At 37.4% G+C, this 22,564-nt stretch overlaps 2 protein-coding genes and 1 long non-coding RNA gene across 3 annotated transcripts; 1 reads left to right on the plus strand and 2 right to left on the minus strand.

The window, feature by feature from the left end:
- Nucleotides 1-2,190: 2,190 nt before the first annotated feature.
- LOC128615892 (uncharacterized) lies at nt 2,191-3,986 on the minus strand. The gene is made up of 2 exons (XR_008387311.1): nt 3,576-3,986; nt 2,191-2,618 (listed from the first exon to the last, which is right to left on the minus strand). It is a non-coding gene; the product is annotated as an uncharacterized LOC128615892 (long non-coding RNA).
- A 1,058-nt stretch (nt 3,987-5,044) lies between these two features.
- Nucleotides 5,045-7,390, plus strand: ndufs6 (NADH:ubiquinone oxidoreductase subunit S6). The gene is made up of 4 exons (XM_053638951.1): nt 5,045-5,224; nt 6,792-6,845; nt 6,935-7,057; nt 7,240-7,390. Exons 1-4 carry the CDS (start codon nt 5,081-5,083, stop codon nt 7,306-7,308), a joined length of 390 nt encoding a protein of 129 aa, XP_053494926.1. The 5' UTR covers nt 5,045-5,080; the 3' UTR covers nt 7,309-7,390.
- A 10,146-nt stretch (nt 7,391-17,536) lies between these two features.
- On the minus strand, nt 17,537-21,005 carry irx4b (iroquois homeobox 4b). The gene is made up of 5 exons (XM_053638850.1): nt 20,961-21,005; nt 19,428-19,643; nt 18,949-19,058; nt 18,544-18,854; nt 17,537-18,157 (listed from the first exon to the last, which is right to left on the minus strand). The coding sequence occupies exons 1-5, from the start codon at nt 21,003-21,005 to the stop codon at nt 17,607-17,609; spliced, it is 1,233 nt and encodes a 410-aa protein (XP_053494825.1). The 3' UTR covers nt 17,537-17,606.
- Nucleotides 21,006-22,564: the final 1,559 nt, after the last annotated feature.

Below are 22,564 nucleotides of genomic sequence, written 5' to 3' on the forward strand. Positions count from 1 at the left end.
TGCGCAATGAGCTCCTTCGCTACCGACATTTTTTTTTTCTTTTTACTCTTTATTACCAATTTTACTCTTTCACACTGCATCATTCATTCGCGTTTATATTATAAACTACTGACTCATTCATTAATAACTCACTAAATAATATCTGACTATTGCTACTAACTTTGTAATTAAAATCTATAAACAGTAAAGTCTATGGCAGTGGTTTTTATAAAGTGGGGGCCGCCAGGGGGCGCCCGGGGGGCCTCAACAATTTGGTGTGAAAAATAAATAAATGTATGTTTTCTCTTTCTCACTCTCAGACAACCACACACACACACAATCAATTCCTAATGTAATGTAATGTAAAGATGTAAGAGGTAATTATTAATAAATAAAAAGGGGGGGGGGATATATTCAGAAGACTATATTTTTTAAAGACATCTTGCAAAAGGGGGGGGGCTCTGTCAAATTTTAATGCCATTTGGGGGGGGGGCTTGCCCTGGAAAAGTTTGGGAACCCCTGGTCTATGGAACTGTCGAGAACAGTGTGCTAATGTTGACCATACAGAAATGAGCTACTTTCTCACACTTAACTAAGACTAAATGTGATTAAAATACTACTCTACACAATTTAAATTATGAATAAACAAATTCTAAATTACTATTAAACCAATATCAATGAAAACATATAAGAGGTCAAATGGAAAGTTATTCCTGTTGTCCTTCTGTCCACCCACACATGATTTTATGGAGATGCCAGTGATCCTGACCCTTTCTGCTCTCCGGACCTGCCTGATCCATCCTGATGCCCTACCTCAGGATCGAGTTCTCATCAACTGGAGGCTACAGCCTCTAGATTGCTTAGGATGGTACTGCTTGAAGTACCATGGAAATGGTTTTGGACCTCAATTCCACATGGACATTCTCACTGTGGTTGCTGGGACTACGGTTGCTGAGATGGCCTTAGGACTGCAATTACCACATGCAATTTTACACTCAGGACTCCTTTAGTGAACAGTGGACTAGTTCAACAAACAGACTTCATATAAACACCATAATGAACTTTCTTTTACTTTCACACTATCTGTTGTTACCCAGATGAGGACGGGTTCCCTTCTGAGTCTGGTTCCTCTCAAGGTTTCTTCATCATATCATCTTAGGGACTTTTTCCTCACCACCGTCACCACCGGCTCGCTCAATAGGGATAAATTCACACTCTTAAAATCTGTATCCTGTGTTTATATATTTCTGTAAAGCTGCTTTGAGACAATGTCCATGGTTAAAAGTGCTATACAAATAAAAATTGAATTGAAGCGAACACCAGGATCACTAAACCAACAGGCAAAATAGTCTTTCAATTTGAAAAGCTGCAAGATCACTGCATCTACATTTCATCCGTGTATTCATAGATTAGAAGACAACAATACCACTACGGAAATAAAATAACTGAAATGTTTACCTGTAGCCTAGTTCGGCATTCCCATTTGATCAGTGTAAAGTCTATGTAAATGTTTACCCTTGTTAGTTTGTATACGACAATAAAAAGCCTAAAATCAACCATTTTGCAATGTCCTGTATGAGAATGTTAAAAGAACGTTAGTTTGAATTTATAAAACGAATTCCTAAAACCAACCTTTAACCACAAGTTCCCGGAACATTTCGGTAACAGTCGGGATAATGTTTTACCAAAACAGAATTTTCTCAGAACGTTATGAAATGGTTCCCAAAACAATAACCAAACGGGAACCAAATGCTAATGTTGGAGAAGCATTCTGTGTTTAGTGGGTAAATATAAATTAACCTGACAATAATACCTAAATGAATACTTAACAGTTAACTAGCTTAAAGTGGTGGCTTTGACAAATACATTAGGCAATGCTGAACACTGTAGCCTGTGTGGGGTAGTGATAGTTGAGCAGAATGTTGTGTACTCAAATCCCAGGTCTGTCGCAAAGCCACTCTTGGGTCCTTGAGCAAGAACCTGAACCCTCAACTGCTCAGCTCTGTGCCTGGTTTGGATTCTGTCTCACTTGAAAACCACTTTCAAATATTTTCTGTGCGCTTCATAGCTGGTTTCATACTCAACAAAGTGTATCCTTCACCCTCTCCTGGACATAATGCAATACAAGATAGACACAGTGCATTGATCTCATACTAAAACTCAAGGCTACCTAAAGATTTTTTTAAAAAAAAAAGGTCTACAAGTTCATCATTCAAGTGACACACTTGGCTTTATTATTACAGAGAATACGTTGTTCAGAAAAGCTTCAGAACAGATTCACCCTTGCCGCTGTTTGTGCCTCGGGTGGCTCTTGCAAAATACAAACAGTCGCCCTCGGCGACGGACAAAAAAGCAGTCTTTACAACGTTTCTTCAGAGCTGTTTTGGTTTTCATGCCCATCGAAGGCTGCAGAGCTACAAACTGCTGGTTCTGTCCAAGTAACGGTGCTCGGAAAGGATTGTGCTGGGCCTGAAATCTTCCTCTGGCCTGAACCATAGCAGAGGTGATGGTGGAAATGCAGCGACGTGCTCCAGTAGCAGGAAGACAGGCGACAGACGCATACCGCACAGCCCAAGACAGCTGCCGAGTCAGTGACCCAAGCAGAGACGGGAGTAATGTAGGTGCCATGGCGCCACCACCTGTACAAAGAAGAAAACATCCATGAAACATCCATAGGTTCTCTTCTACTCACAGCAATTTACCAACAATTACAATTTTCCATTGCTCAAAGAACATTTTTGTCATTTATTTTATCCGTTTAAAGCTACATTTGATCCTAAGAAACCACAAAGCCCTCTGTCCTGGAGACTTTCCCATGATGGAAAATACAAAAGATACAGCTTTACCTCTGACTGTTACAAAACTGACACTGGAGACTCCTTCCACAAATATTATATGAACATCTGACAGAAAACTTCACCATATCAATGATGTTTTTATTTGTTAAATAACAACGTTATTAATCCGTTTATTATTATTATTAGATTGTATGGTACATCTGCCATACAAGTCCCTGTGACTTAGCTGTTACTATAGAAACCCTAGGTGGAACTACCCAGCAAATACAGAAAGTTCCCCTTTGGTTATTTTATTTATTTATACATATCGATTCATTTGTTTGTTTGTATTTTGGTTTTATTAAGTCAACACTGCTCCTGAAAAGTTCTGGAAACTTTAAAACACATATATAAAAAGTGCTCAGGTAAACTAACCTTGATATTTTCTTACTGGAAAACCCAAATGGGAACTTATCAATTTCTCTTCTCAGCACATTCTAGCAAACAAGAACTGTTAGCTGGGTGCAACTCCCATGTTGTGTCAATTAACTGTATGTACATTCAATGCATAGTATACATCCCTAATTATTTCCAGTGCAGTATTTCCCACACCTTTTCCTGAATTATATATTAGTGTTAGAAAACAAATTATCACACAATACATCTCTGACCCCTGAATACTGGAACTGGAGGCTGAATCCCTGATGTATTTTCGTCCTAGGTTGGCTAGTTCGTTTATTAGCTAACTAGCTAACATGTAGCACATAGCTAGTGCAGTTAAACGACAGAATTTGAATAAAAAAAACATACTCCACATACCTCTTCTATAAACTGTATATTAGCTGAAATACTGTAACAGTTATATGTTGTTGATCCAGTTTACGGCGCTGTATACACACATGCTTCAATTCAGCACGAATCCACTACTTCCGCTGTGACGTCAGTGACTTTGAGAGGAGACAGTCGTGATGCGCGCATGCGCGAGATCCTACCGTCGCTTCTTCTTCTTCTTCGTAATTTCTGTCCGCGCACACTGCATGTGAATAGGAGTGTATTTTTATTTCAACAATAGATATCCCGATCAGTCTTTGGCAGTTCATTGCTGATGTTCTTACAAATCTCTTTCCAATATTTACATTTATTTATTTATCCAAGTGAGACTGTCTGATTAAATATACGTGCATTTACAAACCTAATCAAATCATAAATCAGTCTCTGATGTTAAAACCATTAAAATCGTTATTTCTCTGTGAAGCCTTTTTCAAGAGAAAGACTTCTACAGAACAATTTACTAGAATCTCTTTTTGTTTGTTTGTTTGTTTGTTTGTTTGTTTGTCTAACCAAGAAAATGTTCCAGAGAAAGATTCTTTTAAATAAAGAAATGAATGAGCATCTTAAACTTCATGAATGCAGCTTGAGATTTAAAAAAAAAAAATTTTTAGTTAAACATACAAACTTATCGACTATAGAAAAGAAAGAATAACGCTAAATATAGAAAGAAAGCGATTTTGATTTTGTTTTAATCTGTTTGCACTAACTGGAAACTCAAGCTTCAGTTTTATTTATTTATTTATTATTTAAATGTTAATATTTTTATTGTTATTGCATGGGTTTATGTTCTGAGAGTCCTTGGGTACTTATAAATATTATTATTATTATTAGTAGTAGTAGTAGTAGTAGTAGTAGTTTATAAGGTGTATAAATAAATTCACTTGTATATCATAATGACACATAAACTGGCATATGTAACAGAATAACAGCTTTCCACTGATTTATTGCATGACGTCATATTGAAAGTGGGCGGGGCTTAACACCTTCATCAAGGTCTGTCAAAACAGGGAAATAAACTTTTTTTTCTGTTTGGGTGTTTTTATTACTACGGTTTAAAAGAAGGCACTGTGTAGATGCAGGACAAAAATGAAACGTTATTGATGCGACGAATATTTAAAAATATATATATATATATTAATTATAGATTTATTATTTAGCTATAGAGGCAATTCATGCAAAAATCTGAAGAAAAAAGAAATATTGACGAAAGTCGTCATTTTTACCTGTAGTGTCTTGTTTTAAGAGACAGCTTGATGTTTGTTGTGGTTGGGTTAAAGCAATTTGTGCACTTTTTTCATTAGCCTTGTATGTATAGTTTAGCTTGTAATAAACGTGTAAAAACGTGCATATAAACAAATAAATAAATAAACAAATAAACAATCTAAATGGTTATCCACGCTCCCGAACAGCAGGTGTCAGGAGAGAGTAATACTACACACACTTCACACCCGCAGAGCTAAAAGCTACACCTCGGAGGGACTTGTGGGAAAAACATGGCGGCCATCCTTCCCAAGATCTTGTCCTTCGCTAAAAATACGAGGACTTTCCTCACAACTTCAAGACTTTCTGCGGTACCGGTTCAGCAGTACAGTGTTCCTGTTTCTAACCACGGAGAAAAAATCACTCACACGGGACAGGTGACGCCGATTAATGTCTAATTCATTTATATAAGCCATAAAAGCCAGTTGAGTGTGATGCTAAACGTTAGTATTGGGTTTTTTTCCGCACCTCATTTGAGTTATGACAAATCACACCTCCAGAACTATGATTGGCTTGGAGTTCATGCTGAAAAACAGTTCGCTCAGGGATTGGCTACTGTGAATTATGCCTGACCAATCCGAATGTAGAGAGGCGGGATTGTCGTAATGTGTGTGGAGAAAGACTCTGCTGCTAATATCTGTTTCAGTGACAAGCTGAGAATATAATGTTTCGACTCAGAGTTTTAAAAAAAATGTGTAATCTGTCTTTATATTTGGTATTTTGTTCTTTTTGATTTGTTGTTTTTTTTATTGTTGACTGTTTTAGGTAGCGTTTAAACGGGAGAGCAGTGTTGCCAAACTTAAAATAATAATAATAATAATAATAATAATAATAATAATAATGCATACCTATAAGCATGAGAGAATAAATTGTCTGCTGATGAATTAGTGATGTTACTTGTGGTGTTATTCGTGGAAAACATGCCACACTGAAAAGTATTGCCCCAGGCTGCTTAGACATTTCTTTAACTAAATTCTGAATAAACATGGAAGCGTGTACTGTTGGACCAAAAATGATACCATTACAAAAAATGTTGATACCAGACCAAGTGTAATTTCTCTGTAAGGACTAATTGAGAAACACTGTGATGCAGACCACTGTCATATGAAAATACATCTGAAATCAGTCAACTGAAATGTTTGTGAAATGAGTGGCTAGAATTCAGCACGCTTTTTTTTTTAATCAGTGCTCTGTAATTGGGCAGCTCCAATACCGCCATTTCCTCTTCCTCTGAGTGTGCACACATCTGACAAGTAATATCTGGAACTACTGCTGGGTTTGTTTGTTTTCCTGGGATCTGTGATCATCTTTTACTGTGTGTGTGTGTGTGTTGAAAACAAAAAAATACATTTGGATTTCCATTTTTAAAAAAATGCCATGCAGGAATGTGTGTCATGCGTTTTGAGAATTGCATCTGGGGTTTTTTTTGTTTGTTTGTTTGTTTTGGGGGTTTTTGCATCTGTTTTTATTTATTTGTTAGAATTATTTTTGTGCTTTAGTTGTTTACCTGTTTGTTTACCTCATCAAAACTTTTTTTATTTAGAAAAAAAGAGTAACAGTGCACTTTATTTATTTATATATTTATTTATTTTTTTAATTATTTATTTATTTGCACTCTTTCAGAGCCCTCTATGTATTGATCTATGAATAAGAGATGTTTTGTTTTGTATGCAAGGAGGAAGTGAAATTGACAGAATTGATCTAAATAAAACAGTTTGTTCAGTTCAGTGGTGGTGTTATCATTGTATCAAAAACAGAAGTAAAACAATAAATAAATAAATAAATATCGGTTATCGGGCACATAAACATGCAGGTACCCGTGTCTGTTATAAAAAAAAAATCAATATTTCTCTCTCTAATTTGTGCACTGAAATATTGAAGCAGTCTAACCAAAGATTTATGGATGAGCGTATGTTAAAAGTCTGTTTTCTTCTTCCTCCACAGGTTTTTGATGAAAATGATATACGAAGAGCGAGATTTGTGGGGAGACAAAAAGAGGTAACACTTACAGTTGTCTTCTGTTTATATAACGAGCATGATGTTCATTACTGTATTGTGAAGTTGTTGTATGCGTCGTCATTGTGCAGGTGAATCAGAACTTCGCTATAAATCTGGTGGCGGAGGAGCCGGTATCCGATGTCGAAGCTCGAGTGGTGTCCTGTGACGGAGGTGGAGGAGCTCTGGGCCATCCCAAAGTTTATATCAACCTGGTAATCCAGCAGAGCTCTAAATAAACACTTTTTCTTCTCAGTAGTTTGCTGAAATGCGAAGAACAACGTTATTTATTCCTCAGAGATAAGTTCGATAAGTGTGCAGTTCTTTGGTTGACCCAGTATTGCAGGAAATCTCTGAAATGTTAAACGTTACAGTACATTCGTGTGTGTTTTCACAGGACAAGGTGACCAAAGTGGGTACGTGTGGTTACTGTGGACGGCAGTTTCAGCAGAAACACCACCACTGAGATCTTCTGATTTATAAATTATTCCCTTTGACCTGTGTGTCATGGTTTCCTGTGTAATAAAATCATACAACTGATCAAAAAATGTACTAGTTTTTCAGAAAAAAAAAAAAAAATTAAGCTTGGCATTTTTCATTAATCTACACATTAGCAACATATAAACATATTATCTGTTAAACCCCAACCCAGCATTTTTGCCCAAAATATACAAAAAAGTTATTCATTTGCCTTTTTTTTTTTTGGAAATTCCTTAGATAGGTACTTTATTGATCCTTCACAGGAAATGAAGTTTGTTACAAGCAGCAACCACAATCAGTCCTCACATACAAGCAAACAACGATCTATTAATATAACTACGCTAGTAAAATAAAACATTATGCTAAATACTATACCTATACCTGATAATACTAAAAAGATATATAAAATATACAAAACTACAAAGAGTGCAATTGTGAATATGTCTAAAATATAAAAATGTCTAAAATACAACAGTAAAAATAAAACAATTACAAAAAAAAAAAAAAAAAATAAGTTATTGCACATTAAAGAGCCTGATGGCAGCAGGCAGGAAAGACTTACGATGTCGTTCAGTCTTACATTTCGGTGGGATCACCCAAGGCATGAAGTGGGTGCATGTCATTGCTCATGATAACATTCATTGTCTTCAGCATCCTAACTTCCGCCACCTGATCAACCCAGTCCTGATGGAGCTCGTCTTTTTAATCAGCTTATTAAGTGAATATGACTCAGAAAATTCATGTGGACACTTGCTAGTGGTGGGTGATGGGGCAAAAATATCAATATTTTCACAGTATAATATATACCATGATATTTGTTTGCTAACTGAGTGATAGTAAAACAGAAGGAGAACCTTTAATCTGGTGATCTGCACACTGTGTGGAGCTCTGGGATCAGGCTGAAAGCTGGCAGCACAAAAAATGCGTCCCATTTTGCCTCGTTAACAAAAATAGCAATGATAATGTGTGGCCAGTATTTTGTTTTCCGTGAAATTTACGCCGGTGGTGTAACTGATCACATGACCCAAACCATTATTCTTTGTACTTCAAGAATGCACGTTTTCTATCATATATATATTTCCTACATGTTTTTACAAGGACCCCTTATTGATATTTTATTGAGATTATACTTGCACACATTTAACTGCAGAAAGCTTCAAAGCCTGGAATGAAAGGTCTACACCTTATGAGTTATCTCTGCGTTAACCTTTCATTTTCCTACAGCTAGATGGGGCTATTTGTCTGCACTTCAGTTCATGAACACTAACTGACTCCTTATGGTGTTTGTCCAAGAGTCATATTCACAAATAATCTTAAGACTAAATGTACTATAGTTCCTACTCATAACTACACCTGTGAAAACTAAGCTAGTCCTAAGTCACTATGACTGTGTTACCAACACTTCTGAAAGGCTACAGTTACTGCTGCATTCAAGTTTCTATTTTGGATGTATTTAATGACAACAAGCTTAAAAAACATATTGTGTTGAATGCTGAATTATTCTAGAGATTAATGGGTTGATGCAGTCACTCCAATGCAGATGATTACACAACTCTCTTCTACTTGGCCACATGTAGCTAGCATATACTGCAAATGTCAATATTTTAATTCTTCTTCCTCCGGCTGCTCACGTTAGGGGTCTCCACAGTGGCTCATCCGTCTGCACCATGGAAATCCGGTTTATGATCGGACAGGTTTTACGCTGGAATCCCTTCCTGATGCAACCCTCCTGTTTCATCCAGGCTTGGGACCGGCACTGAGAGTGGCTGGGTTTGTGCCCAGCGTGGGGCTCAAACCAATGAGCCTGAGATTAAGAGTCTCATATATGAACTGTATATTAAATATACATAAAACTACAAATCCTGTCATTACACATGAATCAGCTATGCTGAATTTCCAGAAGATATATTATGTGAGCATTTTTTTTTTTTCTGACGTCATGCATTGGGGATTCTTTATTAGTTTACTGCTGACTGTAGACATTGATTCATGAAGTATGACATGCTTCAAATTCTCTGTCTTGGTCTCACCTCACCATTCCACCCCACACCACCAGACGGCCCCATCACCAGAATACTCATTCACCTCATTCACACCACTGACTCATTGCTTTTATACTCTCAGTGTTCGGTATCTTATTGCGAGGTCTTGCCTTCTCTATCAATGCAAATCTGAAACTTTGTATCCTGTGTTTAGTTTTTCTGCTTTGTTTTTATGCTCGCTAGTTTACTCTATTTGCCTGTTCTCTTTTGTTTTGAGTGTCGATTGCTTGTCCGTTTGTGTTTGACCCTTCTAATATATGCTTTGAACTTGTATCCTTCCCCTTTCTCACTGTGTAGTTAGTTGCATTCTTGGTGGTTTTGTGAATAGCTTTTAAGGATGAAAGTTTTAGTTAGGAGTGCCACTCAGGGGAAAGTTTTTTGTTGTGAGAAGCCGAAACCACCTTTGCAAGCTTACAATTTTGCCGCCAGAGTTATAAGTTTTTCCACCCAGCTGCGAGGTGTGCAAATTAACACACACTGTTCTCGATATGCTGCATGACTGAACAAACCTCCTGATGTATCCAGAGTTGGAATGCTCTGGAAGCTCAAGATGGGCACCAACTATGCACTTGCTGCCTTAGCCTTGACTAAGAAGTAGTGTCTGGTTCAGACATCCATGTCTGTCATGTGCTGACAGTGCAGAGATGCCGTTACCAACATTGGTGCGATTGGCTGTAGCCTAAAATACTTTAATCTAAACACCTACATCCAGCAATGACTGATGAGCATAGTAAAAAGCAAAGAAAATAACCCCAGTTACTTTATAGGGACATGGATGACCTGGCTCAGCTGAAATTGTTGATCCTGGAACTAAGATCGCACAGTATAGAAGTTCATGTCCTTCAACACAGCCCTCCTTATTGCCCAATAAGGAATAAGGTCTTCCTCCTTATTCCTTGTCCGAGGTACACCCATGTCTGGGAGTTTCATGCTGAAAATAACCGGAATTTGAAACCATATGCTTACATCTAGTCTCCATAAATAAGTTAAAATGGACTGCTCTCGGTTTGTATCTGTTACTCTGAACCACCCATGACAGCCACACTCTAAATGGTGGTCGGCCAAGTAAGATCAGATAGGGATGTGCAACCCATGGCATCAAATGCGCTTTTTCTCAGAGCCGGTCAAAACAGACTTCAATATGCTACAGTGCAAGGTGGACCATTTAGCCGATGGCAAGTTAACTGATTGCCTATTACCAGACAGTCTGCTGGGACAGGATGAACTAGCTTCATCATCTACTGTACACTTTTCTGTGTCTACCAATGATCCTTCCCATGCTGCACAGAATCCAGCAACTAGGCCACAATACTACTACAAAAAGTGGCTCCAAAATGTCCAGCAAGACCTTGGTTCCCACTGCTACTTTCGCTAGTGGTCCTAACATCCTGGTATCTTCCTCCCTGAACAGATATACTATACCAAATTGATAGGAAGATTTGGCACCCTCAGCCAAGTTAACTGTCCCTGTGGATTTTGCACAGACTGCGGACTATATATGGTGTTGTATGCCCTTAGATGGAAGCTGTTCCAGGAATGGTGTGCACCTTATGGACTGGGTCTGGTGCACTGCTGGATTCCCCAAAATACTGACTTTTCTTCAGGGAAGTCCTCATCTAAGTCTTTATTTCAAGGACATTAGACAGTAGCATATCACATTATTGTAGGAAGGACCTCTTTGGGAGCAAGTATCCAGTGTGGGATCTTCCATGTGTGCCGGAGTCCATTAAGGCTCCTCGTTATGAACCTATGCAAGATGCCGAACTGAAATGGGTATCTCTATAAATTGCCTTTTTACAAGCAATCACTTCACTGAAAGAAGTGGTAAAACTGCTCACCTTGCACTCGTTGGTGAACAGATGAATCTGGGATGATCTTGTAGTTAAACCTGGGGTTTCAGCTCAAGGTCAGATTACTCAATTTTTGCGCAACAATTAATTGACCTTGAACCTTTAGTGTGTTCTCTGTCCAACTGTTCACCTGTCATGGAGAAAAGAGGCCAGGGATTGCCTTGTCTAAACAGAGACTTGCCCACTGGACGGTGGACGTAATCACCGTGGCCAATCAGCTCCTTCTCTAATTTGTTCATATGCAACAAGCACCGACCTAACAAAAGCTCTGTGAGAAGGCTCCAGGGAAAGATCTGTGTATGACAGCCGTATTAATTTCAAACCTACTTGTGACTTTGTTGGAAGGTCTTCCATGCAGCAAGAAGGTATCCAATTAATTCTGACCTTTCCTGTGGATAAATTGAGGTTCATAGAATCACAATATCTTACATAACTAGCGTTCATTTAATGCCACAGCTTCTTTCATGACTTGCAGGTATAATCCTCAGGTTTTACATGTGGAATATGTGAAAGCTGCAAAATGCAGACGCATATTCATGCATTCACAGTTTTTAGTTTAGCAATCTTAGCTTAATCGCGACAGATTAGTTTATCTGTCTTCGAAAACTTTAGATACTGTAGATACAACATTTGCAGTCAAAAGTGTTTGCCAGGTGTCTAACCTGAATCTTAAAATCTGTAGTGACCGAGCAAGGGTTCCAATTTTAAAAAGTGTGTGAATGTGCTTCCACAAAGCTACACTACAGCCTTTCGATATACCACACTCAAATAATTGACCATTTTTATTTTTTTATTTTTTTTTTTACTTTAGCCTCTCTGAGCTCCATAAGAAATGCAAGAAGAACCTAACAACAGCAAAGAGATGGGAATGAGATGTGAATGATATTCTGCTCTTAGAGCAAAAGCACAACAGGCTCTAGTCCCATCCTGGTACGTTTACCCATCATCAGAGGGGATTCGGCATGATAAGAAATAGCAGGGCGGAACAATACATGTTGGGGAAAGATCATATATATATATTTCATAAAGAATGTTCTCTGCTGGCATGCCAAATTGGCTCAGTGGCGTTGTGTGTGAGGCGTCTGGGTCTCTGGTGGTGCGTTCAGTGGAACAGAGTTTTCCAGCCCGGAGCTCTCAGGTCGGAAAAGAAGCAGCCATGCTGCTATAATTGGGGCCAGTGACAGAAAGCAAGAGACAGTGTGATGCTTATTAACCCTCATCGGCACTATGTCCTGTCCAGTGTGTGTGATAGAGAACGGAAAGGCTTCATCATTAAGGGCTTCTACATTGTAGCTGAGTGGCTAGTTCAAACATTGCTCAGAGGGAAATCTTTTGAGTGAAACCGAGCATGTGAATTGTGCTGCATGGAAAATCACAATTTGTATTATTCATGGGGTTTGAAAAGGAAGCAGGAAATACTGTATATAGGAGCATGTGGTTGGTTATTACATTGCTCTAATGCAGTGTAGTTACATTGTAAAGGATTTCTGGATATCTACAGTAAAGTGTTATGGCCAGACCGATATAATATATTAAACGGTGTGGTATTTTGGGGAAAATTTTACAGTAATGCCTGTTATACTGTATAAAAGGACCTTACTGTATAGCTGCAGTAACTGTAATCATACAGTGTAATATACAATATCACAAAACTAAACATGAATCAGCAAAGAGTCCTCACTTCTGCTGCCTTTTCTTTCTATTTTCAATCTTACAATAATTCTTTCCCTAACTTTTGATAAAACATCATAGCTTCGGTGATATCAGCATAACAGGGTAAGTGCAGCAAATTTAAGCCAGGGATAAATCCATACACAAGACCTAGCGGGAGACCTGTTAGCCAGGCTAACACTGACTAACTAGCTACCTTACTAGATGAACTAGATTGTCATTACATCCTGCACCTACACTGTAATCAATGGCAACAGCTAACATGTAGGTAACATTAACGGAACTGACTATTAGTTAGTTAACACTTAGCGGTCAAAGTTAGCTAGCTAGCTACTGAAACGAAATGGTAGCTTTAATAAACCCACTGTATTTTTTATTATTTTTTTGTCGGGATTCTTTGTCCTGTTCATATTTGTTAAAGATGTATATTTGACGATAAAATAGTTAAAATAGTAGCATAACTGCAGTATAAATACTTTTTTTTTTTTTTTTAACATTAATATACTGTTTCTAATGTGTAGTTTTCTAAAACACAGTATGAATGCTGTAAATATTATTTACAGGAACTATCTAGTAACATGTATTGTAATTTTACAGGGTCTCTTTTTACAGTTCAGATAAGATAGAATCTCTATAGCAGAAAAAAAAAAAATTCATAATTTTATTACATAATCTGCAGTTAGCCATAATGGGAATACCACAAATAGCCACAAAGGTGGTAATATTCTTTAAAAATACTGTGAACTTTGCAATCAGTTTGTTTCCACAGTGCATTTATACATACACACACACACACACACACACACACACACACACACTCACTCTTCCTTCTCCTCATCATTATTTCTCAACAGATCCATAAGCTCTCAAAGCTCTCTGTGTTTCAGGGCCTCTCTTTCACACGCTGTGATTATTAACACACCTTTACTCATGAGATCATGTGACGTTGTATAGACACAGACTGGAGTGTTCATTTCTTTATGATGACAGCATACTGGTCAAACATCATCTTCTTTAGGAGCAAAGATAACAGGGATGATGATTCTGGTGTCTGTGATGGAGTCATGCTAGCCTGAAAGTTCAAATTGAAACACTTAGAACCATAATCATGAAATAGCTATGAGAAAGTTTCCCATAAAGTAACATAAGTGCGTGAACGTGGGAGTTGTATGGTGTATGTGTACAGTGCTGTGAAAATGTTTTCTGATTTCTTCTGTTTTGGTGTATATCTCATACTCAGTAGTTTTAGATTTTCAAACGAAATATAACATAAAACAAATGCAACCTGAGTAAACACATGATACAATTTTTATTTTTTTTTAAACATATTTTTATTGAAGCAAAAAACATTATCCAACATCTATCACCCTAATTGCCCCCTTAAACTTAAAATCCAATTGTGCCAACTTTAGCAGCAATAACTGCAACCAAATTCGTCCAATAACTGGAGATCAGTCTTTCACAGCGCTTTAGTGGAGTTGTGGCAGAGCTGCTTTAGTTCAGCCACACTGGAGGGTTTTCGAGCATGAACTGCCTGTTTAAGGTCTTTGACTAGGCCACTCCAAAACTTAATATATAGTTTTTTAGCCATTCAAAGGTGGATTTACTCATATAGTTTGGATCATTGTCTTGCTGCATAATCCAGTTGCGCTTGAGTTTCACCTTACAGACTGAAGACCGGACATTCTCCTTTAGGATTTTCTGGTAGAGAGCAGAACTCATGTTTCCCTCAATTACTGCAAGTTATCCAGGCCCTGAAGCAGTAAAGCATCCCCACACCATCACAGTTCCACCACCATGCTTGACCGTAGGTATGACGATCTTTTTGTGGAATTCTGTGTTTGGTTTATGCCAGATGTAACACCTGTCGTTCCTTTGATGTTGATCTTGGCTCTCTTGTGACTTCCTGGATGAGTCGTTGCTGTATTCTTGGAGGAATTTTGGAAGGTCAGCCACTCCTGGGAAGGTTTACTACTGTGTCGAGTTTTTCCATTTGGAGATAATGGCTCTCACTGTGGTTCTTTGGAGTCCCAGAGCCTTTGAAATAGCTTTGTAACCTTCCCAGAATTATGTATTTCAGTCACCTTCTTCCTCATCATTTCTGGAATTTCTTAAAATTTTGGCATAGTGTGTTACTGGGTAAGACCTTTTAACCAACTTCATGCTGTTGATAAAGTTCTATTTAAGTGTTGATTTGATTGAGCAGGGTTTGCAGTAATCAGCCCTGGTTGTGTCTCGTCCAGCTGAACCCCATTATGAATGCAGTTTCATAGATTTGGGGAATTAGTAACTATGGAGGAAAATAATTTTTCACACAGGCCCAGTTGGTATTGTATAACTTTTTTTTTTTTTCAGTAAATAACATTATCATTTACAAACTGGATTTTGTGTTTACTTAGGCTGCCTTTGTTTTATCTTAGATTTTGTTTTAATTTCTGAAAGAATTTAGTATGAGATTTACACAAAAACAGAAGAAATCAGGATTTCCAAGACTTTTTCACAGCACTGTAAATGTAAATGTAGTACTATTCTATAGTGTATGCGCTTATGGTTATACTATATAACTTTATATATGCTTTGACTAATAAAAGAACAAACTCCACAAAGAAAACGTCGCGCTAAACAAATGTGAAGAAAAAAATCTAATAATGTAAAAATATAAATAAAATTTACTCTATTTGTATGCAGTGGCCTGCAGGTTTGAGATGTCCTGATGTAATATATAACTGTAAGAAAAACACTGAACTGTGCAGTTGACAGGAAGAGAAGCATTAGTAAAGCAAACACTGCTGCTACAGTACAACATCCCAACACATTGTGGTAACGACAGTGTAAAAACCCTCTTTCCCGTTCCTGTTGTATTTTTTAGATTGATGCCCCCCTTCTCTTTAATACAACACACACCAAGTAAAAAGTACCAACTTCCTAAAGAGGCCAGATGTATTTATTTATTACGGCGAATATAACTTATTTATAATACCGAAGAAGAATGAAATTCCCAGGCGAGTTCATCCTGAATTATTTAAATTGAAATTGTTAATTCCACACGAGGCTGTAGCAGACTTCTCCTGAATACTTTATCCTCATCAGCACTCCAAGCTCAATACGAAAGAAAATAAAGCACAAGCAAATCTGCTATCACACCAGCTGCAATGTCTCGAATTTTTATCCTAAATCATACCTAGGAAATTAAACACCCCAACTACCTGCCCTATTGCCCAAATCTAAATTTAAACCAGTGTGCACTAGCTTCATGATTAATCATTTTAAAAACGTCTCTACTACTTAAGCGTATTGTACTAGGAGGCATTTGGGATTCAGCCCATGTGGCATCAGGATACATTTACATTGGAGGAACTTTGGACAGAACTGACAACGCATTAAATATATTATTTATTCAACATCTTCTAAAGATATTTTAATAAATAATGATGAAATGCTGTTTAGAAAGTGAAAAAAATCTAGATTAAGATTTTGATATTCAGTTATTTAAGTATTTACATGGGAACACCGGGTACAAGCCAACAATACTGGATCTGGATCAGATGCTAGGAGCAGTTTAAAGTGCTTTGTTTATTTATTTATTTATTTATTTTAAAGGTTGGAGGATATGTTTAATTAAGCCTGAAAAAATCCCTCCACATGACTGAACTCGCTCTCCTGGGCATTTTCCCAGTAGCTGTCCTTAATCAATAGCAGTTTCCTTTAAACACTTGCTGATAAAGCAGGTTTATATAAATTCCAAGGCACCAATCCATTAGAAACACAAACACTAACAGTAAATTATAAATAGAGTGCTGGATGAACATGTGTGTAAATAAAACTAGCTAGACACAAATGTATACTTTAGTTCAGTGGTCCTCAAAGCAGGGTCCAGGTACACCCAAGGGTCTGTCAAGCATATCCAGGGGGTCTATAGAGCCAATAAATACCCCAAATATTATCGTACACATTTAAATAATGCGCCTAATATTTAAATAGTTGGACTATGTTAATAAAATACATCTTTATTGAGGGTCTGTGGAATTTATTTTAGAGTTCAAAGGAGTCTCTGACTGCTGTAGGTTATAACTTAAGAGATAATTGTGTGTAATGAAAAGGAGTGACTACAGTGTAAAGTTTCTGTTCATTTACAAATTTAACAGCACGGAAAAGTGTGTCATTTTACTGAGTAAATAAATGGGGGAAACATTGGTTAAATTTGTACATTGGTAACTTCGGTTCTACACCAACAGGCACTGGATGGAAAAGGACGAATAATTTTCTTCAGTTTATTAGTTTATATTAAAACATCATGATTGCATGCCAAATGTATACACTCTTGCAAATACAGAGAAAGAAAAATAAAGTAAGAGGAGAGGAAGGAAAGAGAAAGTGTTTTTTTGTTTTTTTTTCCAGCACCATGGACAGCCAACAACACAAAATTTCTTGAGATGGTTATAATAATAATAATAATAATAATAATAATAATAATAATAATAATAATAATAAACTAGTATATACGTATGTGCATTTCTTTAAGCTGTAAATATGACAATTTCTTCTAAAGCTATCAATATTTGAAAATGTATTTTTCCTAATTGTGCATTTGTGCTTCTCCTTAACATTAGCATTTGCATTAGTGCTTTAGTGCTACAGTGTAGTTTAAAGGTGTACCTTTAAATAAATAAAATACCATGTTGGTTTAGTAGTATAATAAAAACAGTTCACTTTACAGTTGATCATGTGAGCTGGGGTGAAGGAACAGAATCTGTCAGTTCATGGAATCTGTTCTCCAACATCCAGAAACTTGAAGAGTTGGAGAAAGTCTGGTTGAAGTCGCTTTGCCGAAGCATTGGATCATGAAACATGCCGTCTACCCAGTTTCTGAGACTGGCGAACGGAGAGTCCTCTAAGTCTAAATGGCAGCCCGTAGAGGACGACCGCGTGCCTCGACTCCTGTGCATGCACGATGTGTAATCTGCCTGATTTAACGATGTGGCTGTCTGTGCAAGTGACCAAATTTTTGGCTTGGTCTCTTCTCTTTCAGGGTTTTGGCTATCTTCAGTCGTCGACTCTAAGCAGGTTTTATCAAAACCGTCGTAACTTGTATCTGGAGTAGACGCATGTAGCAGAGGTTCTCTGAGTCGATAGTCTGGACAGTCCTGTGATATTGCATGTATGCTCGAGGGTGAGAAAGGTTTCGGTTCACATTCAGAGGAATCTGACTCAGTGAGGTCGAAGTCTTCCAAATCGCTTTGTGCTGGATCTGTATCGTCCACCTTTGGGTTGCCTGGAATTAAGGAAGAGTTACTCATTCATTTTCAAAACCAGTCTGAGAGGAACAACCTCATATCTAAACAATTCTTGGTAACACCTACACTTCCATAGAAGTACCATTTTTGGCTCTCTACAAAATCTTTCAGTCTGTGATTCTTTGATCATTTTGTTGTTGTTACAATAAACATCCCCCCCCCCCCACATAACGGTATCATTTGGTGACTTTAGTATTCATGATGTCCCATTCACCAACAGTAATGGGTAAAGATCCATCACTCAAAAGGTTCCTTAGGAAACCGAAAAAATGGTTCATCAATGGCATTTCTCCAAAGAATCTTGGCACCTTTGATGTTAAGAGTTTATAAGATATCAATTAGTTTAATATAAAAGATAACAAACCGTCAAATTCGTTCTCAGATTTAATCGGCTCCCCTTCGATGGTCTCCGCTTCCTCTTCGCAGCCTCTCTCCTCTGAGGTCTTGTTGCGTGGGGACCATGTCATTTTGTTCTCTTTCTTGAGTCTACGGCGGGCGTTGGCGAACCACGTGGACACCTGTGTCAAGGTCATTTTGGTGATTATAGCCAGCATGATCTTTTCTCCTTTGGTGGGGTACGGGTTCTTTTTGTGCTCCTGAAGCCATGCTTTCAGGGTGCTGGTGGTCTCTCTGGTTGCGTTCTTCCTTCTTGTGTTAACATCGACAGATCCATACCTAAACACCCAATACCAAGTACTCACTTAAACAGAGGGCTTTGGAAAATGGATAAAATCATCTTAGATATCCACTCGCATACTGTATATCTTACCCATATGAGTCATACTGGTATCCAAATGGGTGATTGTAGGAGTAATAAGCCGACCCAGGTGTGATCCTTGCACTTGCCGTTCCTGATTCCCCTTTCTCTCGGATCTTACCCTACAAGTAAAACACAGTTAACTTAAATGAAGGCTTGATAAAGCATGTCAAGACTTCCTCTGTGCATAGAACTGATCATGTGTTTGAAGTATATAGTGCTCTTAAAGTGTACCAAATGGAAAATCATCTTAAATACACACCATATTGACAGATAGACACTACACTGACGCTCAAATATTCCAGTGATGTAACTGGAATCCATCAAAATAACACTTTTCTTTTTTTTTTTTTTTGGTACCTTTCCTTCACAGCAAAAAGCACCACTCTTGAATTAACTCATCATGTTTAATGACAGTATCATTTGTGTTCAGAAACAATGCATTATGTAAGTTTTTACTGCGTGATTAAAATCACCACCAAACCCCATACCAGGGAATACAGGCATGTTGAATCCGTTCTATACGAACAGTATGTCCCGTGATCTTTCATATATCCATTCTCATACGGAGAGTTGAGGTCGTGTCTGGCAGATGTCACCAGTGTGCCCTCATACACCGGGCAGTAGAGAGAAGTCTGCGCAGAATCGGATGGAGAATCAGTCCCGGACTCGTAGCAGGAACCCAGAGTATTAGAGGATAATAGGATCTGTAAGGGTAGCGGAATAAAGGAACTTCCCATTAAAACTGATATTTCCACTTCATGTTGTTTATTCTTGTTGTGTTTTTACATTTGATTTAACCTGATACACTCCACAAACCTCTCACTGTGTCCAAACATTGCAGCATTACTGCTGCAATTAGTTTCGTTGCAGTTACTCAGTCATTTATACCCACTATAATATGATTTATAATGAATGAGATCTGGAGATGTTTGGAAATCAGAATTTGTTGTTTTAAACTTCTGCCACTCTCAGAAATAAAAGTACCAAAGTACACTTTTCCAAGCTGCTCAGGTGATACAATCAAAAGTACAATCTATTAGCCTTTAGTCTTTTTTGCATCTTTTACCTGGAAAGGTGCCGTCAAAGCTAATTACAGGTACACCAGTGCTCCCCAGGGTCCAATTATGTATCTTAAATCATTTTATATGTATAAATGTATTCAGTACGGGTACAAAAGAGGTAGCTTTGATGGTACCACATCAGCAGCTTGGAAAAGAACAGTTTGGTACATTATTTCTGTGGTGTAGAATTATTATCTTTTACACACCTAAATGGGTTGAATTAACTATTAACTCTTTCCATGTGCCTTTCTTTCCTACAATGTACAGTGCAAAAATGAGATCTTAACAAATATCTTAGTGGAAATCTCTTAAATATAGTCAAATTTGTCTAGCATTAACTAATATAAGATTAGAGTTAACCAAATATAAGATTATTAAACTTTTTTTTTTTTTTCAAAACTAATTCCAAGCAAGTTTTCTTCTATAGGAATTTTTTTGTTTGTTTGTTTGTTTGTTTCTAATTTTAAGAGTTTATTTCTAGAAATCATCAAAATGATCAATTATTACCAATAGAATTTGGCTTGAAATGACTAAAAAAAAAATCTAAAGCCAGGCTGAATGCACTTAGATTTGATTTATAACAATTTCATCAAAAGAAATATTAGAGCAATTTGACCATATTTAAGATATTTTACTTTTTTTTTTTTACGAAGATATAATGTTGTGCAGTGAAGCTGTTGAATGCAGACCTATAAACAATTCCCTCGGCCCAGATGCCTTTGTGCAACATCATAGACACATGATAGAATAATTAAAAACATCACTGTAAAACACTTCATTTATTTATTTATTTGTTTAAAAAAAATTGCATGGGTGCATAAGTGATTGAAGAACTTTATCATCATATGCAGAAGCTCCTTGTACAAGGAAATTCTTAGCTTGCTCATTTTCACAGAATATGAAATAAAGGGAATAATAACAATTGGTTAGAAATTGTGCATCAGAACATAATGTACTCACCTGGGGGGCTGCTGAATACGAATAACCAAACTCAGTGTATGACATGCCTAAAGAGATGAAAGGGAAGAACGCATCGCAGTGCAAAAGTCATCAGGTCAGATCTTCATGCAGCGTGGAGGGAAAATCCGATCAAAGCTTCAATTCACTTCCGATAAACTGCAGCTGATTTGTCTGGTCTCTCTCCGGAATACGTTGCTTAACTAAAAAAAAAAAAAATAAAAAAAAAAAAAAGCTTTTGGATGGAATTGGGGTGGGAGCGGGGAACAATGAAATGTGCAGCTATGGTGCAGGAATAAAAAATAAAATCATCAGAAGACATGTCTCATACTTTTTATCTCCTGCTCATCCTCACAGCAGCTGTTTGAAACGTAAAGATGAGGTCTAATGCATGTGCAGAGTGATGAAGCAGCAGTGTGCTCCACCTCTCACACTCCTCCTTCACACTCTCTCCTGCACGGTGGAGGAAGTGGCCAGCCTCGGGCTCTCTCTCACTTTAATGAGCAGAGGAACACCTGCCTGCCTGGAGAGGACTTCACAACGCAGCTCAGACAGCTCCATTGGAAATGATTGATGAGCGAGCAGAGAGATTAGCATAATTGCTTTTCTTCTGGAGTTTTAAAACACTTGACTACAATTAAAATAACATGATCAGGGTGGGTCTGGGGAGAAAAAGGGAGGAGGGTGGCGGGGCTTTAGGCTATTAAACATTTACTTGAATGAGCTGTTTTTAACAGCCTCTTCCCTTACACACACACACACACACACACACACACACACACACACACACACACACACATACACACACACAAGTACACACACACACGCACACGTTTGTCCATCCTTATGAGAACCTTCCTCTGACATAATTATTAATGCAGGTATTTCATGTTGCACTGACCAAAAAATTAAATGAAATAAATTTAAATGCAGTTTTTAAAAGTCAGTTTTCCTCATGGGGACCACACACATACACACACTTCGAACTACAACTACACCTATTTTATACACATCGCTACATATTCTATATATTTCTACATACAGTTCTTGTAGTATACTGTAGCTGATCCATAATCAGCAACAACAATGCAATGTAAATATCATTTATCATATTAAGAAATCAGCAGCGGTGCATGTGTATTCTGTCAGATATCGATATTCAGAGCATTTCAGCATTGGAAAAGACTGATAGCACTGACAGTGACTTGAATACTACTACTTATTATTATTATTATTATTAGTAGTAGTAGTAGTAGTAGTAGTAGTAGTAGTAGTAGTAGTATCATTATTATCAGTCTTTTTATTTATCTATTTATTGCTAGTTGGTCCTTTTTCTTGGTTGGTTCTTTAAGGATAGAAGTGATGTGAATGAAAGTCTAGCCTTTTTTATTATTATTTCTTTCTTTTAAGTGATGTGATCTACTTTTGTAATACTTAATGGGTAATGTAAGTGGTGGGGTGTTGTACGAAATTAAGGGCGGTGTGATGCGACTTGTCCTGAACTGTTGTGTTCCTTTTATACCAGAGCAATTTCCCAACATAATGTTTCTATTATTTATGTATTTATTTAGAATTTCATATATATATATATATATATATATATATAT

The sequence above is a fragment of the Ictalurus furcatus genome, chromosome 12 (assembly GCF_023375685.1).
Source record: "Ictalurus furcatus strain D&B chromosome 12, Billie_1.0, whole genome shotgun sequence".
Classification (NCBI taxonomy): Eukaryota; Metazoa; Chordata; class Actinopteri; order Siluriformes; family Ictaluridae; genus Ictalurus; species Ictalurus furcatus.